Below are 19,565 nucleotides of genomic sequence, written 5' to 3' on the forward strand. Positions count from 1 at the left end.
ATAAAATAATAGTAGGGGACTTTAAAACCTGACTTATATTAATGGACAGATCATCCAAATAGAAAATCAACAAGGGAACAGTGGACTAGATAGACTTAATAGACATATTCAGAACATCCCATCCTAAAACAGTAGAATACACATTTGCTTCAAGCGCACATAGAACATTCTCCAGAAGAGATAACATACTAGGCCACAAAACAAGTCACAACAAATTTTTAAAAGTTGCAGTCATACCATGCATCTTTTCTGAGCACACACTATGAAACCAGAAATCAACTACAAGAAAAATCTGGAAAGAGCACAAATACATGGGGATTAAATAACATGCTACTAAGCAATGAATGGGTCAACCCAGAAATCAAATAAGAAATACAAATTACATGGAAACAAGTGAAAATGAAAACACAATGGTCCAAACTCTTTGGGATGCAGCAAAAGTGGTTCTATGGGGGAAGTTATAGCAATACAGGCCTATCTCAAGAAGTAAGAAAAATCTCAAATAAACAACCCTACACCTAAAGGAGTTAGAAAAAGAACAATAAAACCCAAAACCAGCAAAAGAAAGGAAATAATAAAGATTAGAGCAAAAATAAATGATACAGAAACTGAAGAACTAGAACAGATCAATGAAACCAGGAGCTGGTTCTTTGAAAAGATCAACAAAATTGATAAACCTCTAGCTAGACTCATAAAAAAAAATGAAGAAAGAAAGAAAAAAAAAAAAGAGTTAATGAGAGGACCCAAATAAACAAAATCACTAAGAGAAGAAATAACACCACAGAAATGCAAACAATTATAAGAGAATATTATGAAAATCTGTATGTCAATAAATTGGACAACTTAGAATAAATGGATAAATTCCTAGAAATATACAACCTACCAAAATGAAAGCAGGAAGAAATAGAAAATTTTAACAGACCAATTCCAGCAATGAAATTCATCTAGTAATCCAATCCAAGAACTCCCAACAAATATAAGCACCTTCACAGGCAAATTCTAACAAACATTTAAAGAAGAATTAATACCAATTCTGTTCTAACTATTTAAAAAAATAGAAGAGGAAGGAAAGCTTCAAAATTCATTCTATGAAGGCAGTATCACCCTGATACCAAAAGCAGATAAAGATATCACAAAAAAAGAGAACTATGAGCCAATAACTCTCATGAATAAAGATGCAAAAATCCTCAACAAAACATTAGCAAACCAAATCAAACAATATGTTAAAAAAACTATTTTCCACGATTAAGTAGGACTTATTCCCAGGATGCAAGGGTGGTTCAATATTCGCAAAACAATCATTGTGATACATCACATCAACAAAAGAAAGGTAAAAACCATATGATCATTTCAACAGATGCAGAAAAAGCATTTGACAAAGTACAACATCCATTCATGATTACAAAAAAAAAAAAAAAACACCTGCAAAGTAGGTCTAGAAGGAACATACCTAAACATAATAAAGGCCTTAACTGAAAAACCCATAGCCAACATCATACTCAACGGTGAAAAACTGAGAGCTCTTCCCCTTAAGTCAGAAACAAGAAGGGGTGCCTGGGTGGCTCAGTTGGCTAAGTGTCCGACCTTGGCTCAGGTCATGATCTCATGGTTCGTGAGTTCGAGCCCTGCATCGGGCTCTGTGCTGACAGCTCAGAGCCTGGATCCTGCTTCGGATTCTGTGTCTCCTTCTCTCTCTGACCTTCCCCTACTCATACCGTCTCTGTCTCTCAAAAATAAACATTGGAAAAAAAACAACAACAACAACTTTTATTCAACATAGAACTGGAAGTTCTAGCTGTAGCAATTAGACAACATAAAAGTAAAACCCACAATAAAGAAATCAAAGGCATCCAAACTGGTAAGGAAGAAGTAAAACTTCTCTTACTATTTACAGATGATATGATTATATATATATAAATATATAAAACTCCGATGGGGCGTCTGGGTGGCTCAGTTGGTTGGGTGTCCGACTTCGGCTCAGGTCATGGTCTCACAGCTTGTGAGTTCGAGCCCCACGTCAGGCTCTGCGCCGACGGCTCAGAGCCTGGAACCTGCTTCGGATTCTGTGTCTCCCTCTCTCTCTCTACCTCTCCCCCACTCATGCTCTGTCTCTGTCTCAAAAATAAATAAACATTAAAAAAAAAAATAAAAAAAAAAGAAAACTGATGACTCCACCCAAAAACTATTTACAACTGATAAATGAATTCAGTAAGTTGCAGGATACAAAATCAATATACAGAAATCTGTGGCATTCCTATACACTAATGATGAGGCAGCAAAAAGTAAAATTAAGAAAATAATCCCATTCACAATTGCACCAAAAATGATAAAATATTTACAAATAAACATAACCAAAGAAGTAAAAGACCTGAAATCTGAAAATTATAAAACACATGACAGAAATGAAGACAACACTAAGAAATGGAAAGACATGTCATGCTCATAGGTTAGGAGAACAAATGTTGTTAAAATGTCTATACTACCCAAAGCAAATCTACAGATATAATTCAATCTCTATCAAAATACCAACAGCATTTTTCACAAAACTAGAACAATCCTAAAATCTGTATGGAATCACAAAAGACCCCAAACAGCCAAAGCAATCTTGAAAAAGAAAAACAAAACCAGAGGTATCACAATTCCAGACTTCAAGTTATATTACAAAGCAGTAGTAATTAAAACAGTACTGGCATAAAAATAGACATACAGGTCAATGGAATAGAACAGAAAACCCAGAAATAAACCCACAACTATACGGTCAATTAATCTTCGACAAAACAGGAAGAATATCCATTGGGAAAAAGAACATCTCTTCAACAAATGGTGTTGGGAAAACTGGACGGCTACATGCAAAAGAATGAAACTGGACCACTTTCTTACACCATGCACAAAAATAAACTCAAAATGGATTAAAGACCTAAATAGGAGACCTGAAACCTGAAAACAGAGCACAGGCAGGAATTTTTCTGATGTCAGTCACAGCAACATCTTTCTAGATATGTCTCCTGAGGCAAGGGAAATAAAGGCAAAAATAAACTACTGGGACTATCTCAAAATGTGAAGTTTCTGCACCGTGACAGAAACAATCAACCAAACTAAATGGCAACCTATGAATGGGAGAAGGTATCTACAAATGACACATCTGATAAAGGGCTACTATCCAAAATGTATAAGGAACTGATACAACTTAACACACACACACACACACACACACACACACACACACACACACACAAATAATCCAATTAAAAAATGGGCAGAAAACACGAACAGACATTTCTCCAGATGACATCCAGATGGCCAAAGGACACATGAAAGGATGCTCAACATCACTCATCATCAGGGAAATGCAGAAGAAAACTACAATGAGGTATCACCTCACACCTGTCTGAATGGCTAAATTCAAAAACATAAGAAACAACTGTTTGGCAAGGACATGGAGAAAAAGGAACCCTCTTGCACTGTTGGTGGGAATGTAAATCCAGTAATTGCACGATTGGGTATTTATCCCCCAAATACAAAAACATTGGATACATGCACCCCTATATTTATTATAGTGTCATTTACAATAGCCAAACTATGGAAGCAACCCAAATGACTACTGACTGTTGAATGGATAAGGAAGATATAGTATAAACATACAATGGAATATTATACAGCCATAAAAAAGAACAAAATATTGCCATTTGGATAAATGGCAACATGGACAGAGCTAGAGAGTATTTTGCTATGTGAAATAAGTCAGTCAGAGAAAGTCAAATACCGTTAAGATCTCACTAGTATGTGGAATTTAGGAACAAAACAAATGAGGCATTCCAAGTGAATTCATAGGTTAGCTTTCCTTTTCGGTTAAAAATACAACCAGAGTTGGGTTCCTCTATAATAAAACATACCAATTTAGGACAACTGTTACCTGCATGCTTCTCTCTCAGAAGACAAGAAAGAACAAAGTTTAAATTACTATTTGAGAATATTGACAATTCTAGGTTCAAATAGAATTAACTCTGCTATTTGTACAAAAAAATAGTAATGTTTCACTTCAGATTAGTACTCTTTGACAAGAAATAATACTGTTCATTCAATAAATGTGTAATGAAATACTACTATGAAGTTGGGCACTGTACTGGTAAGTTACAGGGAATACAGCTATATAAAGAGTAAAATAGGGTCCCTCCCCTCAGGCAATTTTATTAAAACCTCCAACTGTTGTTTTGTTGTTTTGTTGTTGTTTTGTTAAACAGAACTTTTATACCGTTTATACTTTTTACTTTTAAAATGAATGCACCTACTACATGGTACAATATTTTAAATTTGAAATGTTTTTATATTACACACACACACAAGCACGTGGTGGGGGAGTTTAAAGACAAATTTTGTAAGGAGACATTCAGCATTTTCAGAATAAATAATCTCTACTCTTTTGTTATAACCATTCACCAACTAGCTGATAACTGTATTTTTACTCTACTATACATGATTACAAAAAATTAAATATGTTTCCCCAAAAAACGTACTGGAAGTAAAATCAGTCAGGGGTTGTTAGCCAAATAATCATCCAAATTATCTATACAGATGTCATAAATAGGAGTTAGTGTATTTTAGTCAATTCTCCAGGATGAAACAGGTTTATAGCTAGGACAGCTAATGTATCTTTAGAGAAAACACTTTTATACCACTGTAAATAAACATAAGCAACAATGCCGTTATTCAAAACTCTTTAAAAGCTTTGGTCTGTGATCAGAAAAAATTTCTTTAACAGACCTTTGAAAGAACACAACTTCCATGGATGAAAAATTTCATTGAATATACTGCAGAACCTCATACTCCTTATCCTAATAACTATATTTCCAGAAACAAACTAAAAAAAATACCCAGACCAGAAGTTGGGGAGGATGTGGAACAAGAGGAACATTTTTGGTAGGTACATACATTCCTCATCACTTCAGAGAGCCATTTGGAGATTACATATCTAAAGATCCTGCAATAATACCTCTAAGTGTCCAAGTACTTAAGAGACAAATGTCAGGAAAAATGTACAAAAAAATTCACCACAGCATTCAAAAGGTGAATGGAAAAACTGGCTCATTCTGAGAAAAATATGAACCAGATCTAGAAGAATCAGCCTGAATATTGTAAAACCATCTAGTTGGAAAAAAAATGAAAATTTTAGGAAGCAAATATAGTTTATGGCTTGTATGTAATTCAAAAGCACAGAACAGCAATAAACAAAATTTTATGGATACATGTGTATTAAATGCACTAAAACACGAAGCAGAACAACACAAATTGTTATCTAGGAGAAGATTTCTGCTGTACCCATTGTATCTCTTCAAATAAGTTATTTGAAGAAAATAAAAACTGATTACTACAGTTGATGAGTATATGCAGATGTCTATCATGTTTTACACTTTTATTTAAAATGTTTTAGGGGCACGTGGCTGGCTCAGTTGGAAGAGCACGTGGCTCCTGATCTTAGGGTGGTGAGTTCGAGCTCCACTCTGTAGATTACTTGAAGTTAAAAAATAAAATTCTTCAAAATTAAAAACTAATTAATTAATTTATTTATTAATTTATTTATTTCCACTTCCACCACAGGTATAATCATACTTCTACTCATGCTGCTCCTAGGGTGGAAGATGACCATCGTGCATATATATATATACACCTCCCCCTCCAGGAACCCAGGCACAAGCCACCCACCCCAACACTCACAGACAGAAGCATTCCAGTGCACACAATCCCAGATGATACATTTTCCCACAGTTTAAGTTGACTTTAGACACCTGAATACTTCCCCTGAGGAAGTGCATCATTCCTGGGGTACTGCAATACCAGGTCAATGTGTGGAGTAGATGGAGCAAGCTCCTATTCCATCTCCCTGCTCCAAAAATCTACTTACTATATTATCCTGGGACAAAGGATGCATTGGATATTAAACAGATAAGAACAGACACCACACTTGATCTTAACCAAAGTCCTAGAAGTGATAAAAAAAAAAACAAATTTATTTTAAAATGAAATTTAAAGATGGATAAAAAAAAGTTGTGAACAAGTATGCTTAAAGACAAATATTAAGGAAAAAAAACAGGGAAAAAATGGGGGGGGGAGGGCAACTAAATATCCTACAAGAAAAAAAAAACCAAACCTGAGTAAACTGAGGTGTGTTTTATGTCCATTCTGGATTATAATGCAGGTGCTGTAAATTATTCCTAAAGCATTTAATGTATGGGAAAATGCCAGTGATAAAACTTTAAATGAAAGAAACAAAACTAAATTGTGCATACTTAATGGCTATATAACATACATACACAAAGGTGAGAAAATGTATCAAAAATTTAAACTGTAGTCATTTCTGCGTGGTAGGACAGAGTTTTATTTTCTTCTTTATACACCTCTAAATGTCACATATTTCCATTAATATTAACAAAAGGGGGAAAAAAGGAGAAGGTAAACTACAAACTCAAAATCCTCTTATAAAAACTTACTTCCCAATTAACCTGATAAGATTCTGTTTTACTTTTGATTCTAAAATTATTGGACTATGTTAACAAAGATAAACCTCTTTAAATATTAATATTCACAACTATACAAGCCAAAAGAATTACGCCAATAACTATACAGCTGTAAAATTATACTTTACAGTTTCTAAAGATACCCGTTTAATCTCTGCTGTTTCTAGCACTGTCACATCGAAATATATGGTCCCTTCATCTATGCATTAGATAAGGTTTTCACATGGAAAATCTCATACCAAATCTTAATTTATATCATAAAAATAAGCATGTGTAAATAACAATTTGGCTGTAAGAAATGACACAAATAGGACAGCATGCAGTGTTCACATAACATACTCCATGGCAACTGAAAAATAAAAAATACTGTTTAGAGAAATTAAAGACCTAAATAAATGGGCAGATATACCATTATTAATGGACTGAAAGATGGAACGTCATTATACGTCAATTGCCTCCATACTGAACTAAGTATTCACTATGTAATTATAGCCAATATCCCAATGTCTGATTCTAAAATTTACATGGAAAAGCAAATGACCCAGAACAGCCAAAAGAATCTGGTAAAAGAACCTGGGGTAAACTACCTGCCTTCAAGATTTACTCTAAGGCTAAGTAATCAAGACAATGTAGTAATGGCAAAAGAATTGAGAATTCCATCACTGTAACAGAATACAGTCCAGAAATAGGCTCATTCTTACAATGTCAAATGATTTTCAACAAGGATGTCAAAGTAGGTAAGTTGAAAAGGAAAGGTTTTGTTTTTCTACCATTCCTGAGATATAGTTGACAAACTGAAGTACAAAGCTTTTTTTAACAGATGCTGGAGCAAACATATAAAATATTAAGGGTGGGGAAGCCTCCACTTCTTTATCAAACCATTAACAAAAATCAATTCAAAATGGATCACAGACTGAAATGTAAAGGCTAAAATTATAAAGCCCTTAGGAGAAAATATAAGATACCTTTGCAACTTTGGTGTAAGTCAAGATGTATAAGGATAGAAAACACTAAACCATGAAAGTAAAAATATTTTGATAAAGTCCAATATAAAAACTTCTTCTCTTTGAAAGACACCACTAAAAATATAAACAGGCAAGTCACAGACTAAGAGAAAATATTCACAAATATATCTGATGAGGGACTTGTATTGAGAAAATATAAAGACTTGCTACAACTAAACAATAAAAAAGATAACCCAATTTTTTAAATGGGCAAGACTTGCAGTCATTTCCCAAATGGCTAATATAAACCTGAAAAGTTGCTCAACATTACAGGGGATCAGGGAAACGCAAATTAAAACTACAACGAGATACCACTACATTGGCATTACAGTGGCTAGAAGGCAAAAGACTGACAATTCCAAGTGCTGTTGAATATATAAAATGATGTGTACAACTTTGGCTAAGTTTGTCAGTTTCTTGAAGGATTAAAATTACACCTACCCTATATAACCCAGCCATGTTCTCATAGGTATTTATCCAAGAGAAATAAAAGAGACTTGTATACAAATAAAAGAGACTTGTACACAAATGGTATAGCAGCTTTATTAGTAAGAGCCAGAAATGGAAGCAGTCAAAATATCTATCAACAGGTGAATGGATAAGTAAGCAACAATATGGGACAATCTAAAAATCATTATTCTACTTGAAAATAAGCCAGATTACACACACACACACACACACACACACACACACACACACAAAGAGAAAAAGAGAGAGAGAGAGAGAGAGAGAGAGAGCGCGCGCGCGCGCGCACACGCGCGCGCTAGAGCATGGGCAAGCGCTAGAGCTCAGGGAGAGGGAGGGAGGGAGGGAGGGGGAAAGAGAGAAGGGGAAGGTGAGGGGGAGAGAGAGAGAGAGAGAGAGAGAAACACTGAGTGATTCTACACATAAGATTCTAAGAGTGCAAACTAATGTATAGTGACAGGTTGCCTGGAGACAGAGGGGAAGGGAGATACGACTTGCAAAGAGTTATGAGGAAACTTTGGGGGACGATGGAAATGTTTACTATCTTGATTTCAGTGATGGTTTCATGTGTGTATGAAAACACACCAAATTGTATACCTTAGTGTGTAGTTTATTATATGGAAATTATATCTCAATAAAGTAGAAGAAAAATTTTTCAAGAAACAAGCAAACCAAAAAACTTTAGACCAGAATTAGAGTCAAGGTAGTGGCTAGCTATGAGGGGCAGGGGTATAAGAGAAGCAGATGTGGGGCAGGGGGCTTCTGGCACACCTGTGTTTTTCTTTTATTCATCTCTGTACTGGTTACGGAAGAGCAGTCAAGTTGTAAAAGTGTACACTTATGATATGTGTACTTTTCTGTATATTTTTCTTCAATACTGTTTTTACTTCTATTTAAGTGTTTATTTATTTTTGAGAGAGAGAGAGAGAGAGAGAAAGAGAGAGAATGAGGCAGAAGATAGAGGGAGACAGAGGAACCCAAGCAGGCTCCCCACTGCCACTCAGAGCCTGACGCGGGACTCAAACTCACGAATTGTAAGATCATGAACTGAGCCAAAACCAAAATTTGGAGGCTTAACCGACTGCGCCACCCAGGCATCCCTCAATACAAAGTTTTTAAAAGCGGATATAACATCTACCTATGACCTACCAATCTGACTCCTTTATCCGAGAGAAATGAAACATCTGTCCACAAAAAGACCTGTACAAACATATTCACAGCAGTTTTCTTCACAATGGTCCCAAACTGGAAATAGCCCAGGTGTCCATTAATAGGAAACTAGATAAACAATCTATGGTACACACTGCTTGTAAAATTGAATATTACTCCACAATAAAAAGAAACAAACTAATAACGCAAGCAATAACATGCATGTGTCTAAAAACATCATGCTGGGTGCAAGAAGTCAGGGATAAAAGAGTACATATGCACAATCAACTAATAGAAAGTTATAGAAAAGGCAAAATTTACCTATGGTTGTAGTTGCTTCTAGGAGAAGTAACTATCTAGGATAGGGAGAAGTAGAGAGAGAGTGGGGGAAGGTAAAGGGTAGTCATAGAAATGTTTTAGATCTCACTAGAAATGTCAGGAAAAAAATGCTCACTACGAATATGGAAAAATTATGTCTATCAAAACTAGTGAATAACTAAATTAAATGTTTAACTGGTACCTTTAATTCACCTTCAATAATCCTCAAAAGCATAATGCAAAATCCAAATTTAAGTTTCTGAAAAAAGTCTATAATTTCAATTGCGGTGAAGAATGAATTTTATTTAGGTCTCACTTTGCTGTGACGTCTCACTTTACATATTTTTCTTCTATAAAAATCATTTCCCAATCATTAAGAAAATGAGAATGTCTTGTCCCAAGTACTTTTGTTTGTCTTTGTTTTTTATTTTGAAAGAGAGAGAGAGGCGCGCCTGGGTGGCGCAGTCGGTTAAGCGTCTGACTTCAGCCAGGTCACGATCTCACGGTCCGTGAGTTCCTGGGCTGATGGCTCAGAGCCTGGAGCCTGTTTCCGATTCTGTGTCTCCCTCTCTCTCTGCCCCTCCCCCGTTCATGCTCTGTCTCTCTCTGTCCCAAAAATAAATAAACGTTGAAAAAAAAAAAAAAAAAAGAGAGAGAGAGTGAGTGAACGGGGGCAGGACAGGGGCAAAGAGAGAGGGAGAGAGAGAATCCTCCTGCACTGACTGTGCAGAGCCCAACGTGGGGATCCATCTCAGGAATCGGGAGATCGTGACTTAAGCTGAAATCAAGAGATGGATGCTTAACCAACTGAGCCACCCAGGTGTCCCCTAAGTGCTTTATTTTTAAGATGGATTCATAGAATAATATTATACACTACGAAATGGAACTCTTCTGAAAGGTCCATTAACAATAATAATTCAGTAAGACTGTATAGTGGTTTCTAAAATGGAGGTGACTCTACCCCAGGAGGTAGGAGTGATGATCTAAGAAGAACGTATTAGGAGCTCTTTTTGTATTTAATCTGTATCATACGTATGTATTTCAAGTATAATATAAGGTAATAGAATATACAGATTTCCTTAACACACAAAATGACACTGGCATCTTCATTATGGCCACCAATCAATCACACCTGATATAAAGTAATCCAAGTATTCTGGTACTAAGTGATTCTAAGTATTCTGAGACAGTGATAGTATTTGCTAGATTCTTTTTCAATAATGAAATAAAGAACACGACTTTTTGGAATGTGCTACAAGAAATGGGTTCAGAGAAGATACAGTTTCAACAGTAAACGATTTCCTTAATAGAAACAGTATTTTATGGAAAAACTATTATATAATCCTTCATGAAGCAGCTGTTTTGATTTCAACAAAAGAAAGTTGGGGGCAGGAAGTAAGATTTAATTTCAAAAGCAACTACTGCCAGCAAAAGACAAGCTGAAGCAAGAAGACTGTCAAGTGTTATAATATTTTACTGATGTAGTTGAGGAGTGACCATCGTATTTTATATCAAACAGGTTTATTAGTTGTTTCATGGCAAAGTATTTAAAAGAGGTGTCAAAAAGTTAAGCATTTTTTTTTTACAAAGAGTCTAAATTTGCGGACTTTCTGTGGTGACTATAGTAGCATACCACCTAGCCACTGTTTTCAACAGCAAAAACAAAAAATTGGTTAATCTGTACCTTAAAAATCAATGAGACATTTTAAAACTCAGTAAGAAAATATCTGTTTTCCAAAAGAAAACAAGGTGTGTCATCTTGAATCACTCACATATCCTAAAAACAGAGAAACCATTTTCTAAGTCTTTCAATGCTTTCCAATGGTTTTCTATGGATTTTGAACACATTTATTAAAAATATATCAGTGCAAATCCTCACACTGGAAAAGCAAACTTTACTAGCTAAATCTGCAAAAGTGATGGATGGAAATTAAACAATGGGTATCTCCAGTAAGAAAGCACAGCCAAATATATACTTATTCTTTTTGGGTATATGTCCCTATATAAGCTGCCTTCTAGTTAAGACAAGCATTAAAACCAAGTACCAAATTAAACAGATTTCAGATGCAGACTTTGGAATTTCTGTATTACCAAGTAGTAAACCCAAGATTTTTTCAAACATAATGCAGCATAGTCATTGCTCCTGCTTTAAAAAATATGTATTTATTTTAAAATTGTAAACAAAAAGGTTTTGTAGCCATTACTAACATTTATAAAGTACTCCACTCATAGATAAGGGGATCATGATTCCCTTCACTCGTCTCTAAAACCATTTGTTACAATATAATCAATAAAGAATTATTCTTTATAAATAAAGTAAACACTATTAGACATTATTAGATTTTAGTGAATCCTTTCAGGAGATGTAACCAATTGTAAATAATTCTTCAAATAATAGTTTTCATTAAAAACTTTACTCAATTTCTATTCTACTTAAGGGACTGAGGTATTTCAGATGAGTAAAAGTAGGGCCAATAATCCAAAATTCAGGGGAATTTAAGACAGTACAATTATCTACAACACAAAGCAAATCAAGTAAGGTCTAGAGAAATGAAGAAGAAAGCAATTCTGCTTGGTGTCTAACAGCTTCACAACGAAGGTGTATGAAGCTGGGTCGCAAAGGGTAAGTGAGATTTTGACTGGAAAAAAATAGAACAAAGCATGTCTGAGAACCATGGATAGAGGCATGAACAACCTGGGGTAAGAAAAGAATATACTGTATATAGTTGTTTTGCTGTACTCACTTAGCTAACACTTTTCTTCACATATCAAATTTAGCAAGATTCTTTTAAAGGTATTTTCCAAAAAGGCATCTACCTCTTAAGAACCGTTACAAAATTGGTTTACTGCAATTCTATAATATTTAGGCCTATCTAAAATTAAAATGTTTACAGTTCCAATTATCTCCAGATTCACTATTCTTCACCAGGGGGCTTAAATTTTAAGTGTCACACAATGACAAGACATCATTATGGACCTCCCAACCTTCTCATGTAAAGGGATGACTTACCTGTCCTTTCTTTTCTAAATCTAATCCCTCCCCTTTTTCAAATCCCAGTACCATGTGCTTTCTTCTTGGACTCTGCTCCCTTGATTACATTCTCTACTGATTCCTTGTATCCTGCACTTAAACTGGCATCCTCTCTGTTTTAGAGGGGTGAATACCTAGCTCTTCTGACTTCTCCATTACATCTAGCTCTGCCCAACGAAGAAAAACAATATGTATTTTATTAGCAGCAAAATATATACTGTTTTAAAAGCCAATCTGTAAATCAAGAGTGATGTATTTTAAGACATCTGCCCCAACATGTGGTAAATTACATCTTAAAGTAACAGCAGTAAGAGCATGGGATGAAGCTTTAGAGAACATGTAATTTGGGGGTTTTCTAATATTTCCCAATAAAACTTTCCCAGATGAAATTTTTTTATTTAAATCCAAATTAGTTAACATAGTGTAATAATGATTTCCGGAATAGAATTCAGTGATTCATCACTCACAAAAAACACCCAGGGCCCATCCTAACAAGTGTCCTCCTTAACGTCCCTTGCCCATTTAGCCCATCCCCCGACCCAAAACCCCTCCACCAACCCTTAGTTTATTACCCGTATTTAAGAGTCTCTTATGGTTTGTCTCCCTCCATTTTTACATTACTTTGCTTCCCTTCCTCTACGTTCATCTGTTTTGTTTCTTAAATTCCACATATGAGTGAAATCATATTTGTCTTTCTCTTACTGACTTATTTCACTTAGCATAATACACTCTAGTTCTATCCATGTTGTTGCAAATGGCCAGATTTCATTCTTTTCAATCGCTGAGTAATATTCCATTATATATATACCACATCTTCTTTATCCATTCATCAGTCGATGGATATTTGGGCTTTTTTCTTACTTTGACTATTGTTGATACTGCTGCTATAAACACTGGGGTGCATGTCTAGATGAAATCTTTTTTACTTTATTTTTTTCTTAAATGTTTATTTATATTTGAGAGAGAGATAGAGACTGTGTATGAGTGGAGAGGGGCAGAGGGAGTCAGAGACAGAATCGGAAGCAAGCTCCAGGCTCACAGCTGTCAGCACAGAGCCTGACACAGAGGGGCAACTCACGAGCAGTGAGATCGTGACCTGAGCCAGAGTCAGACCCTTAACCAACTGAGCCACCCAGGCACCCCTGAAATCTTTTTCTTTTTTTAAATGTTTATTTTTGAGAGAGAGAGAAAAATAGAGTGTGAGTAGGGGAGGGGCAGAGAGAGGGAGACACAGAATGCAAAACAGGTTCCAGGCTCTGAGCTGTTAGCACAGAGACTGATGGCGGGGCTTGAACGCACAAACTGTGAGATCATGACCTGAGCAGAAGTTGGACACTTAACCGACTGAGCCACCCAGGTGCCCCTCCAGATGAAATCTTTATACAGCATCTCAGATACGTAAAACTGACACAAGTGCTGCTAATACTATTCTATGTTCAAATATATTAATTTATTACCAACTCAAAGAGACAAGTTAAGGATTAAGTATGTTATAGTCTTATAACAATCTAAGCAAACCATTTATTACTGTAAAGTTTTGTTTTGATTTCACCCAGATAAGTAATTCCAAGTAGGTAGCAGCTTTTGTAGTCTCAGGATATGATTCAGTTAAATTGAAAAAAAAAAAAAAATTTGTAAGTTTTTTCTTTCAAAATTGGTTTTGAATATGTTGTTATAGTTTTCAATTTGTTAAAAAAAATTTTTTTTACCGTGCAACAAAACCTTTATTAACATTTTGAATAGCTATCGAAAAAAACATCAATTCAGCTTTAATGAAACTGGTAATATCTAAACCTAGAGTGGGGCAAATGGCTAGAACGCAGAGTAATGCCATCATTGGGTATATAAATTCAAGACTGAAGAATTAACAGCCACCCCTCAGATGGAGAACCAGGTGCAGGGTTGATCCTTTCTGGGTGCTGTAATCAGAAAGAGTGCGGCTATCTTCCAGCAGCTTTGCCTGCAAAAAGGTGAGCCTCTGCTGGTCAGGGCAGATCCCTTCTTTATCTTGGATCTTAGCTTTCACATTCTCAATGGTGTCACTGGGCTCCACCTCCAGAGTGATGGTCTTGCCAGTCAGGGTCTTCGCAAACATCTGCATACCACGCCTCAGATGCAGGGCAGGGTACAGGGTCGACCCTTTCAGGATATTGTAATCAAAAAGAGCCTGGTCATCTTCCAGATGCTTGCCTGCAATAATGAGCCTCTTTATCCTGGATCTTTTTCTATGGTGTCACTGGATTCCACTTCCAAGGCAATAGTCTTGCCGGTCAAAGTCTTAGTGAAGATTTGCATTTTGACCTGCTAGCAAATGCAAAGACACTAAATCCAATCACAATGAGTCACCTCCACACCAACACACAAACACCCGACAATGCCAGCCACTTGTGAACTAAAATTTTTTGTGTATGTATGTGAGGGTTGCTGAGTCCTTTCAATGGACAAAAAACAGTCCTTTCACCAAATGGTGCTGTAAACTGGATACACACATGTGAAAGGATGTGGTTGGACCCATATCTAACACCACACATAAATATTAACTAAACATAAAAGCTTAAACTATAAAACTGTTAGAAAAAAACATATGGCAGGGGCGCCTGGGTGGCGCAGTCGGTTAAGCGTCCGACTTCAGCCAGGTCACGATCTCGCGGTCCGTGAGTTCGAGCCCCGCGTCGGGCTCTGGGCTGATGGCTCAGAGCCTGGACCCTGTTTCCGATTCTGTGTCTCCCTCTCTCTCTGCCCCTCGCCCGTTCATGCTCTGTCTCTCTCTCTGTCCCAAAAATAAATAAACGTTTGAAAAAAAAATTAAAAAAAAAAAAGAAAAATGTAAATCAAAACCACAATAAGATGCCACTTCACACTCATTAGGATGGCTATGATAAAACAATACAAAACCCTGAAAACAGCAAGTGTTGCTGAAGATGTGGAGAAGCCAAAACCATTGTACGCTGCTAGTAGGAGTATAAAATGCTACAGCCACTGTGGAAAACAGCACGGAGGTTCCTCAAGAATCAAACATACAATTACCATAAGATCCTGCAATTCTACTTCAGGGTATATACCCAAGAGAAGTGTGGTGTGTGTATGTGTGTCTGTGTGTGTGTGTGTGTTGTGTGTATACACACACTTAAAAAAAGAACGAAATTCCGATTCATGGTATACAATGAACTTTGAAGACATTATGGTAAGTGAAATAAGCCAAATACAAAAGAACAAATATTGTAGGATTCCATTTATATAAAGTACCTAGAGAAGTCAAATTCATAAAAACAGTAAGTAGAAAAGTAACTACCAGGGAATGGGGGGGGTACAGAGTTATTATTTAATGAGTAATTTCAGTTTGGAATGATGAAAAAGTTCTGAAGATAGTGATAATGGTTGTACAACTTTGTGAATGTACTTAATACCACTGAAATGTACAATTAAAAATAGTTAAAATGGTAATTTTATGTTGTATATTTTACAATAAAAAATTTGTGTGTGTTATTTATTTTATTATGGTGGCAGTATAAAAATGCAGTTAAGAAAACAAGCTTAAGAATTATGTTGAATGGTTTCACACCCAGCTCTGTCATTTTATACTTCTGTAGTCTAAGCCTGTTTGCTCAGACTGTAACAGAATCTACTTCACAGAATTATGGCAAGAATTAAATAAATTTTATATGTAAAGCATTAAAAATAAGGCATGTCATTTAGTAGTCACTTTTTATCATTGTAGGTTTAAAATACATTTTTAATGAGATTTAAGTGAAACATCCGCAGAGCCCTTGAAGGTCCTCCTCAAAATTCCAGAGTTAGTAAAACACACACTGAAAACCAGTGATCTAATCCAAATTTCTCATTTTACAGGTAAAGGAATTAAAATCCAAGATAAGAGGTTAGCCTAGGTCACATATCTTGTTTTGCTAATATTAATTATTCTAAAATAAGAGTTTGAGATGAACAATAATGTTGACATTCAAATATTTCAGAACCAAAGCAAAGCCATGAGATTCTATAGACTCTATGAATAGTGTGATACCATCCACCATGCTAATCTAAAAAATATAGTAATTATGTATGGGGTGAAAACCAAAAGGTAGCAAAACCAAAAGGAAAGTCATCTTAATTATTCTCAAAGACATGCTTAAAAACACTTCTTCAGAAAATAAAGTGTTAAAACATTAGTGAAAACCAAATTATATTGACCAAGAGTATGAGGCACACCCAATATGTGCACACTACTCCACTCCTGTTAGCCACTTACTATATAATCTTAGTGAGACCTCTCAATCTGAAAAATCAGCTGCTTTTTCTACCAAATGGAGCTAATATGCACCACGAGGAAACATCTACAAATAATTCTTTATTAAATTCAAACAGAAGAGAGCAGCAGTCCAAATTACACAAAATGTCTAATCCAAAAACTCATGTATTAAAGCTTTGTTGACATTTTTGTACTTCTTTGGATAGGCCTAGATCTGGTTTCTGGGAAATTCGCAACACAAAAAGCAAAATAACAGAGACAATCTTTGAAGGTCAGACTCAACAAGAGCGGAAAAGGCTTTTGAGCGTCTCTATTTTGCCCTTCCCCCATTGGTCTTACTCCTCAATTGGGCTCTCAAAGGACAGTGCCACCTCTGCTTGGAATGTCCTCCCCATCTACATCAGCTGAAATTCTACCCATTCTTAAAGGTTCCACTTAAATGCCACAGCTTCCATGAATTTTCCCCCAGTGCTCCCAATCTAGAAATAATCTCTCTCCTCTTTGCTACCATATTTTGCAGCTCTACTTCAACATTTTATTATATAATGCATTGCATTACAATTATCTACCTTAACTTCTTCCCCCACCTTACCCTCAGGTAAATCTCAAGAGCAGTAGGCTAAGGAAGAAAGGAATCAACATTTGCTAACACCTCAGAGCCTTGCAAGGTGCTAGGCATTTGGCATACATTATCTCATTCAATCTCTTTGACAACCACCTGGGGAGATAAACTGGTGGTGTTATTCCCATTTAACTGATAGAAAAGTACTGCTGAGAGTTAACAGCTTTGCCGTCACACTACTAGACAATCCCAGGTTTATGGAGCCTCTGGTTTCCCTGGCTTCAAAAAGCTCTTTCCATCAAGCTGTGCTGCAGGTCTTGTCCACTTTGTGTGTCTCTCACTCTAACAGACAAGAAGGTATTCCACAAAGATTCGCTGAATTTAATATTCCTCTGAACTCACTACCACCCTTTTAACAATCCGTTCACGCTCTATCCCTAGCCCATTACCTTTACGGTTCCTATTCAGATTTTACATACACACAGGCAGCTCTCCAGATCTTCAAAAGAAATGCTGCAGACATAGCAACCCCTATGGGGAGGTTAAGTGAAGAACCTTTCAGTTCTCCCAGATTTCCCCAACTGCTCTTCCCACAAAATAGAAGAAACCTCCCCCACACGAGACACATTTGATGCGATGCTTATACCCTTCCAAAAAGCTCTTATTTCATACTCAGCAACGTCTTCGTGCTTACAAGCAGTAAAGGCTTATGCGGTTCCCAGTTCACACTGTGGGGACACCCTAAGACACTGTCTGAATAAGAAAACCGCATCTTACAGACTCTTGAAATGAAGGCATCCTAACAGTATTACTCTGCCTCCCTCTCCTCCTTATCGTCCCCCGCCCCCCCCCCCCCCCAACGAACTGCAGTTTGGATTTCCGGCGGGAATGCACACGGACACAGCAACATGAGAGGGGGCTCAAAAGCAAGAGCGCAATTACTTAGCCTGCTTAATTAGAAACAAGACGCAGAAGGCGCCCCGCATTTCTGTATCTCTGCAATGAATTCATGTATGGAAGGTGGGGGCCACGGAAGCCCGAGGAATCCCAGACATGGAATCACTGGATTCTGCGGCGAGTCGGGGAAGAGTCGTTTCCTCCTCGCGGTCCCGGGCCACCAGCCCCCCGTACTGGGTCCAACCCCAACCGCACCCTCCAGGCGGTCCTGTATCTCATTGTCTCCCTCCGTCGCTGCCCCCAGGGGCGCAGGGGGCAGCCCAGGCCCCAACGACCCCCACCCACCCGCCGCCGCCTAGCCGGGCGTGGTCCCACGAGCCCGGCCCGGCAGCGACCCCGCCCCAGGCTCGGCTGCCCGCACCGCGCCCGGACGGCTGGGCCGCGCCAGGCGCCGGGAAAATGGAGGCGGGAGCAGAGGCAGCGCCTCACAGCCCGCGCCCGGCCGGCTCCCTCCGCCCGCCCCGAGGGTGAGGCTAAACACTCACCGCGGCAGCTGCTCGATCCTCCAGCGGCCCCGGGCTGGCCAGCCGCCGCTCGCGCTGCTCGCGCTGCTCCCGCCGCCACCCCGCCGCCTCCTAAGGCGCGGCGCTCCTTCCCCGGAGACGCCGTGAGCGCCCGCAGCTCTCGCGCCGCGCGCACCGTGACTGACTGACTGACCGACCGGGCGGGGCGGGGCGGGAGCGCGCAGCAGGCGGGGCGGCCGCAGCGCCCAGCGGTGGCCGAGCCCAGTGGGGCCGCGTCCGGCCGAGGCGCAGAAGGCGGAGCTGAGGGCCGGGCAGCAGACGGGCGGACCGACTCACGCCCCGCCGCTAGCTGCCCCCGCCCGCCGCCAACCACTCACTTCCGGCGCAGGCGGCCGCGCCCGCCCCTCCCGGGCGTCCTCCCGCCGCCCGCGCCCCCTCACCGGCCCTGCTCACCCTCCCTGCAGGCGCCGGACCGCACCCAGCCGGGTCTGTGCTCCGTGCTCCGCCTTTCCTCCGCGCGCGCCTGTGAACCGCCTCCAGGAACCAGTGAATCACAGAATGAATGAGCGAGGAAGGAAAATCCCGGTGCTGTCCCACCCCCTGCTCGCCTTTCGTTGGACGCAGGCCCAGTGGCCTAGGTCCCAGGGCCGTGAGACACACGGAAGCTTCGAGCAGATCTGTCAAAGGACCTGTATGCATGCACCTTTATGTCATCCACGTATCCAAACACCCCAGCAACGCATCAGATGTCTTAGGTGCTTAAAGGACCATGGTCGTAACAGTCTGTGAGGCATGTTTTTAGGAAAACCCATTTTGGCCGACAACTCTCTGTATTTTCATGCACTGTATTGAGAAGC

General features: G+C 38.6%; 2 protein-coding genes and 1 non-coding gene across 11 annotated transcripts in view; all 3 read right to left on the minus strand.

Annotated features, from left to right (window-relative positions):
* The window catches only part of RAPH1 (Ras association (RalGDS/AF-6) and pleckstrin homology domains 1), a 153,861-nt gene extending 134,565 nt beyond the window's left edge, over window positions 1–19,296 (minus strand). For 3 of the 9 annotated variants that reach the window (XM_053215610.1, XM_053215609.1, XM_053215607.1), the window contains exon 1: window positions 19,162–19,288. The gene's annotated coding sequence lies outside the window, so the exon portion shown is untranslated. Of the gene's footprint in view, window positions 1–18,729; window positions 18,877–19,161 lie in introns of those variants that run through there. The other 6 variants (XM_053215605.1, XM_053215604.1, XM_053215603.1 and 3 more) reach the window with 4 other exon arrangements.
* On the minus strand, window positions 5,800–5,988 carry LOC113598395 (U2 spliceosomal RNA). The gene has a single exon (XR_003419057.1). It is a non-coding gene; the product is annotated as a U2 spliceosomal RNA (small nuclear RNA).
* On the minus strand, window positions 11,658–15,288 carry LOC128314107 (ubiquitin-like). Its single transcript, XM_053215652.1, is given in 3 exon segments — window positions 11,658–14,683; window positions 14,685–14,702; window positions 14,704–15,288. Coding segments are annotated over 3 exon segments (429 nt in total). The 5' UTR covers window positions 14,775–15,288; the 3' UTR covers window positions 11,658–14,343.
* Window positions 19,297–19,565: the final 269 nt, after the last annotated feature.

Source organism: Acinonyx jubatus, chromosome C1 (genome assembly GCF_027475565.1).
Source record: "Acinonyx jubatus isolate Ajub_Pintada_27869175 chromosome C1, VMU_Ajub_asm_v1.0, whole genome shotgun sequence".
In the NCBI taxonomy this organism is placed as follows: Eukaryota; Metazoa; Chordata; class Mammalia; order Carnivora; family Felidae; genus Acinonyx; species Acinonyx jubatus.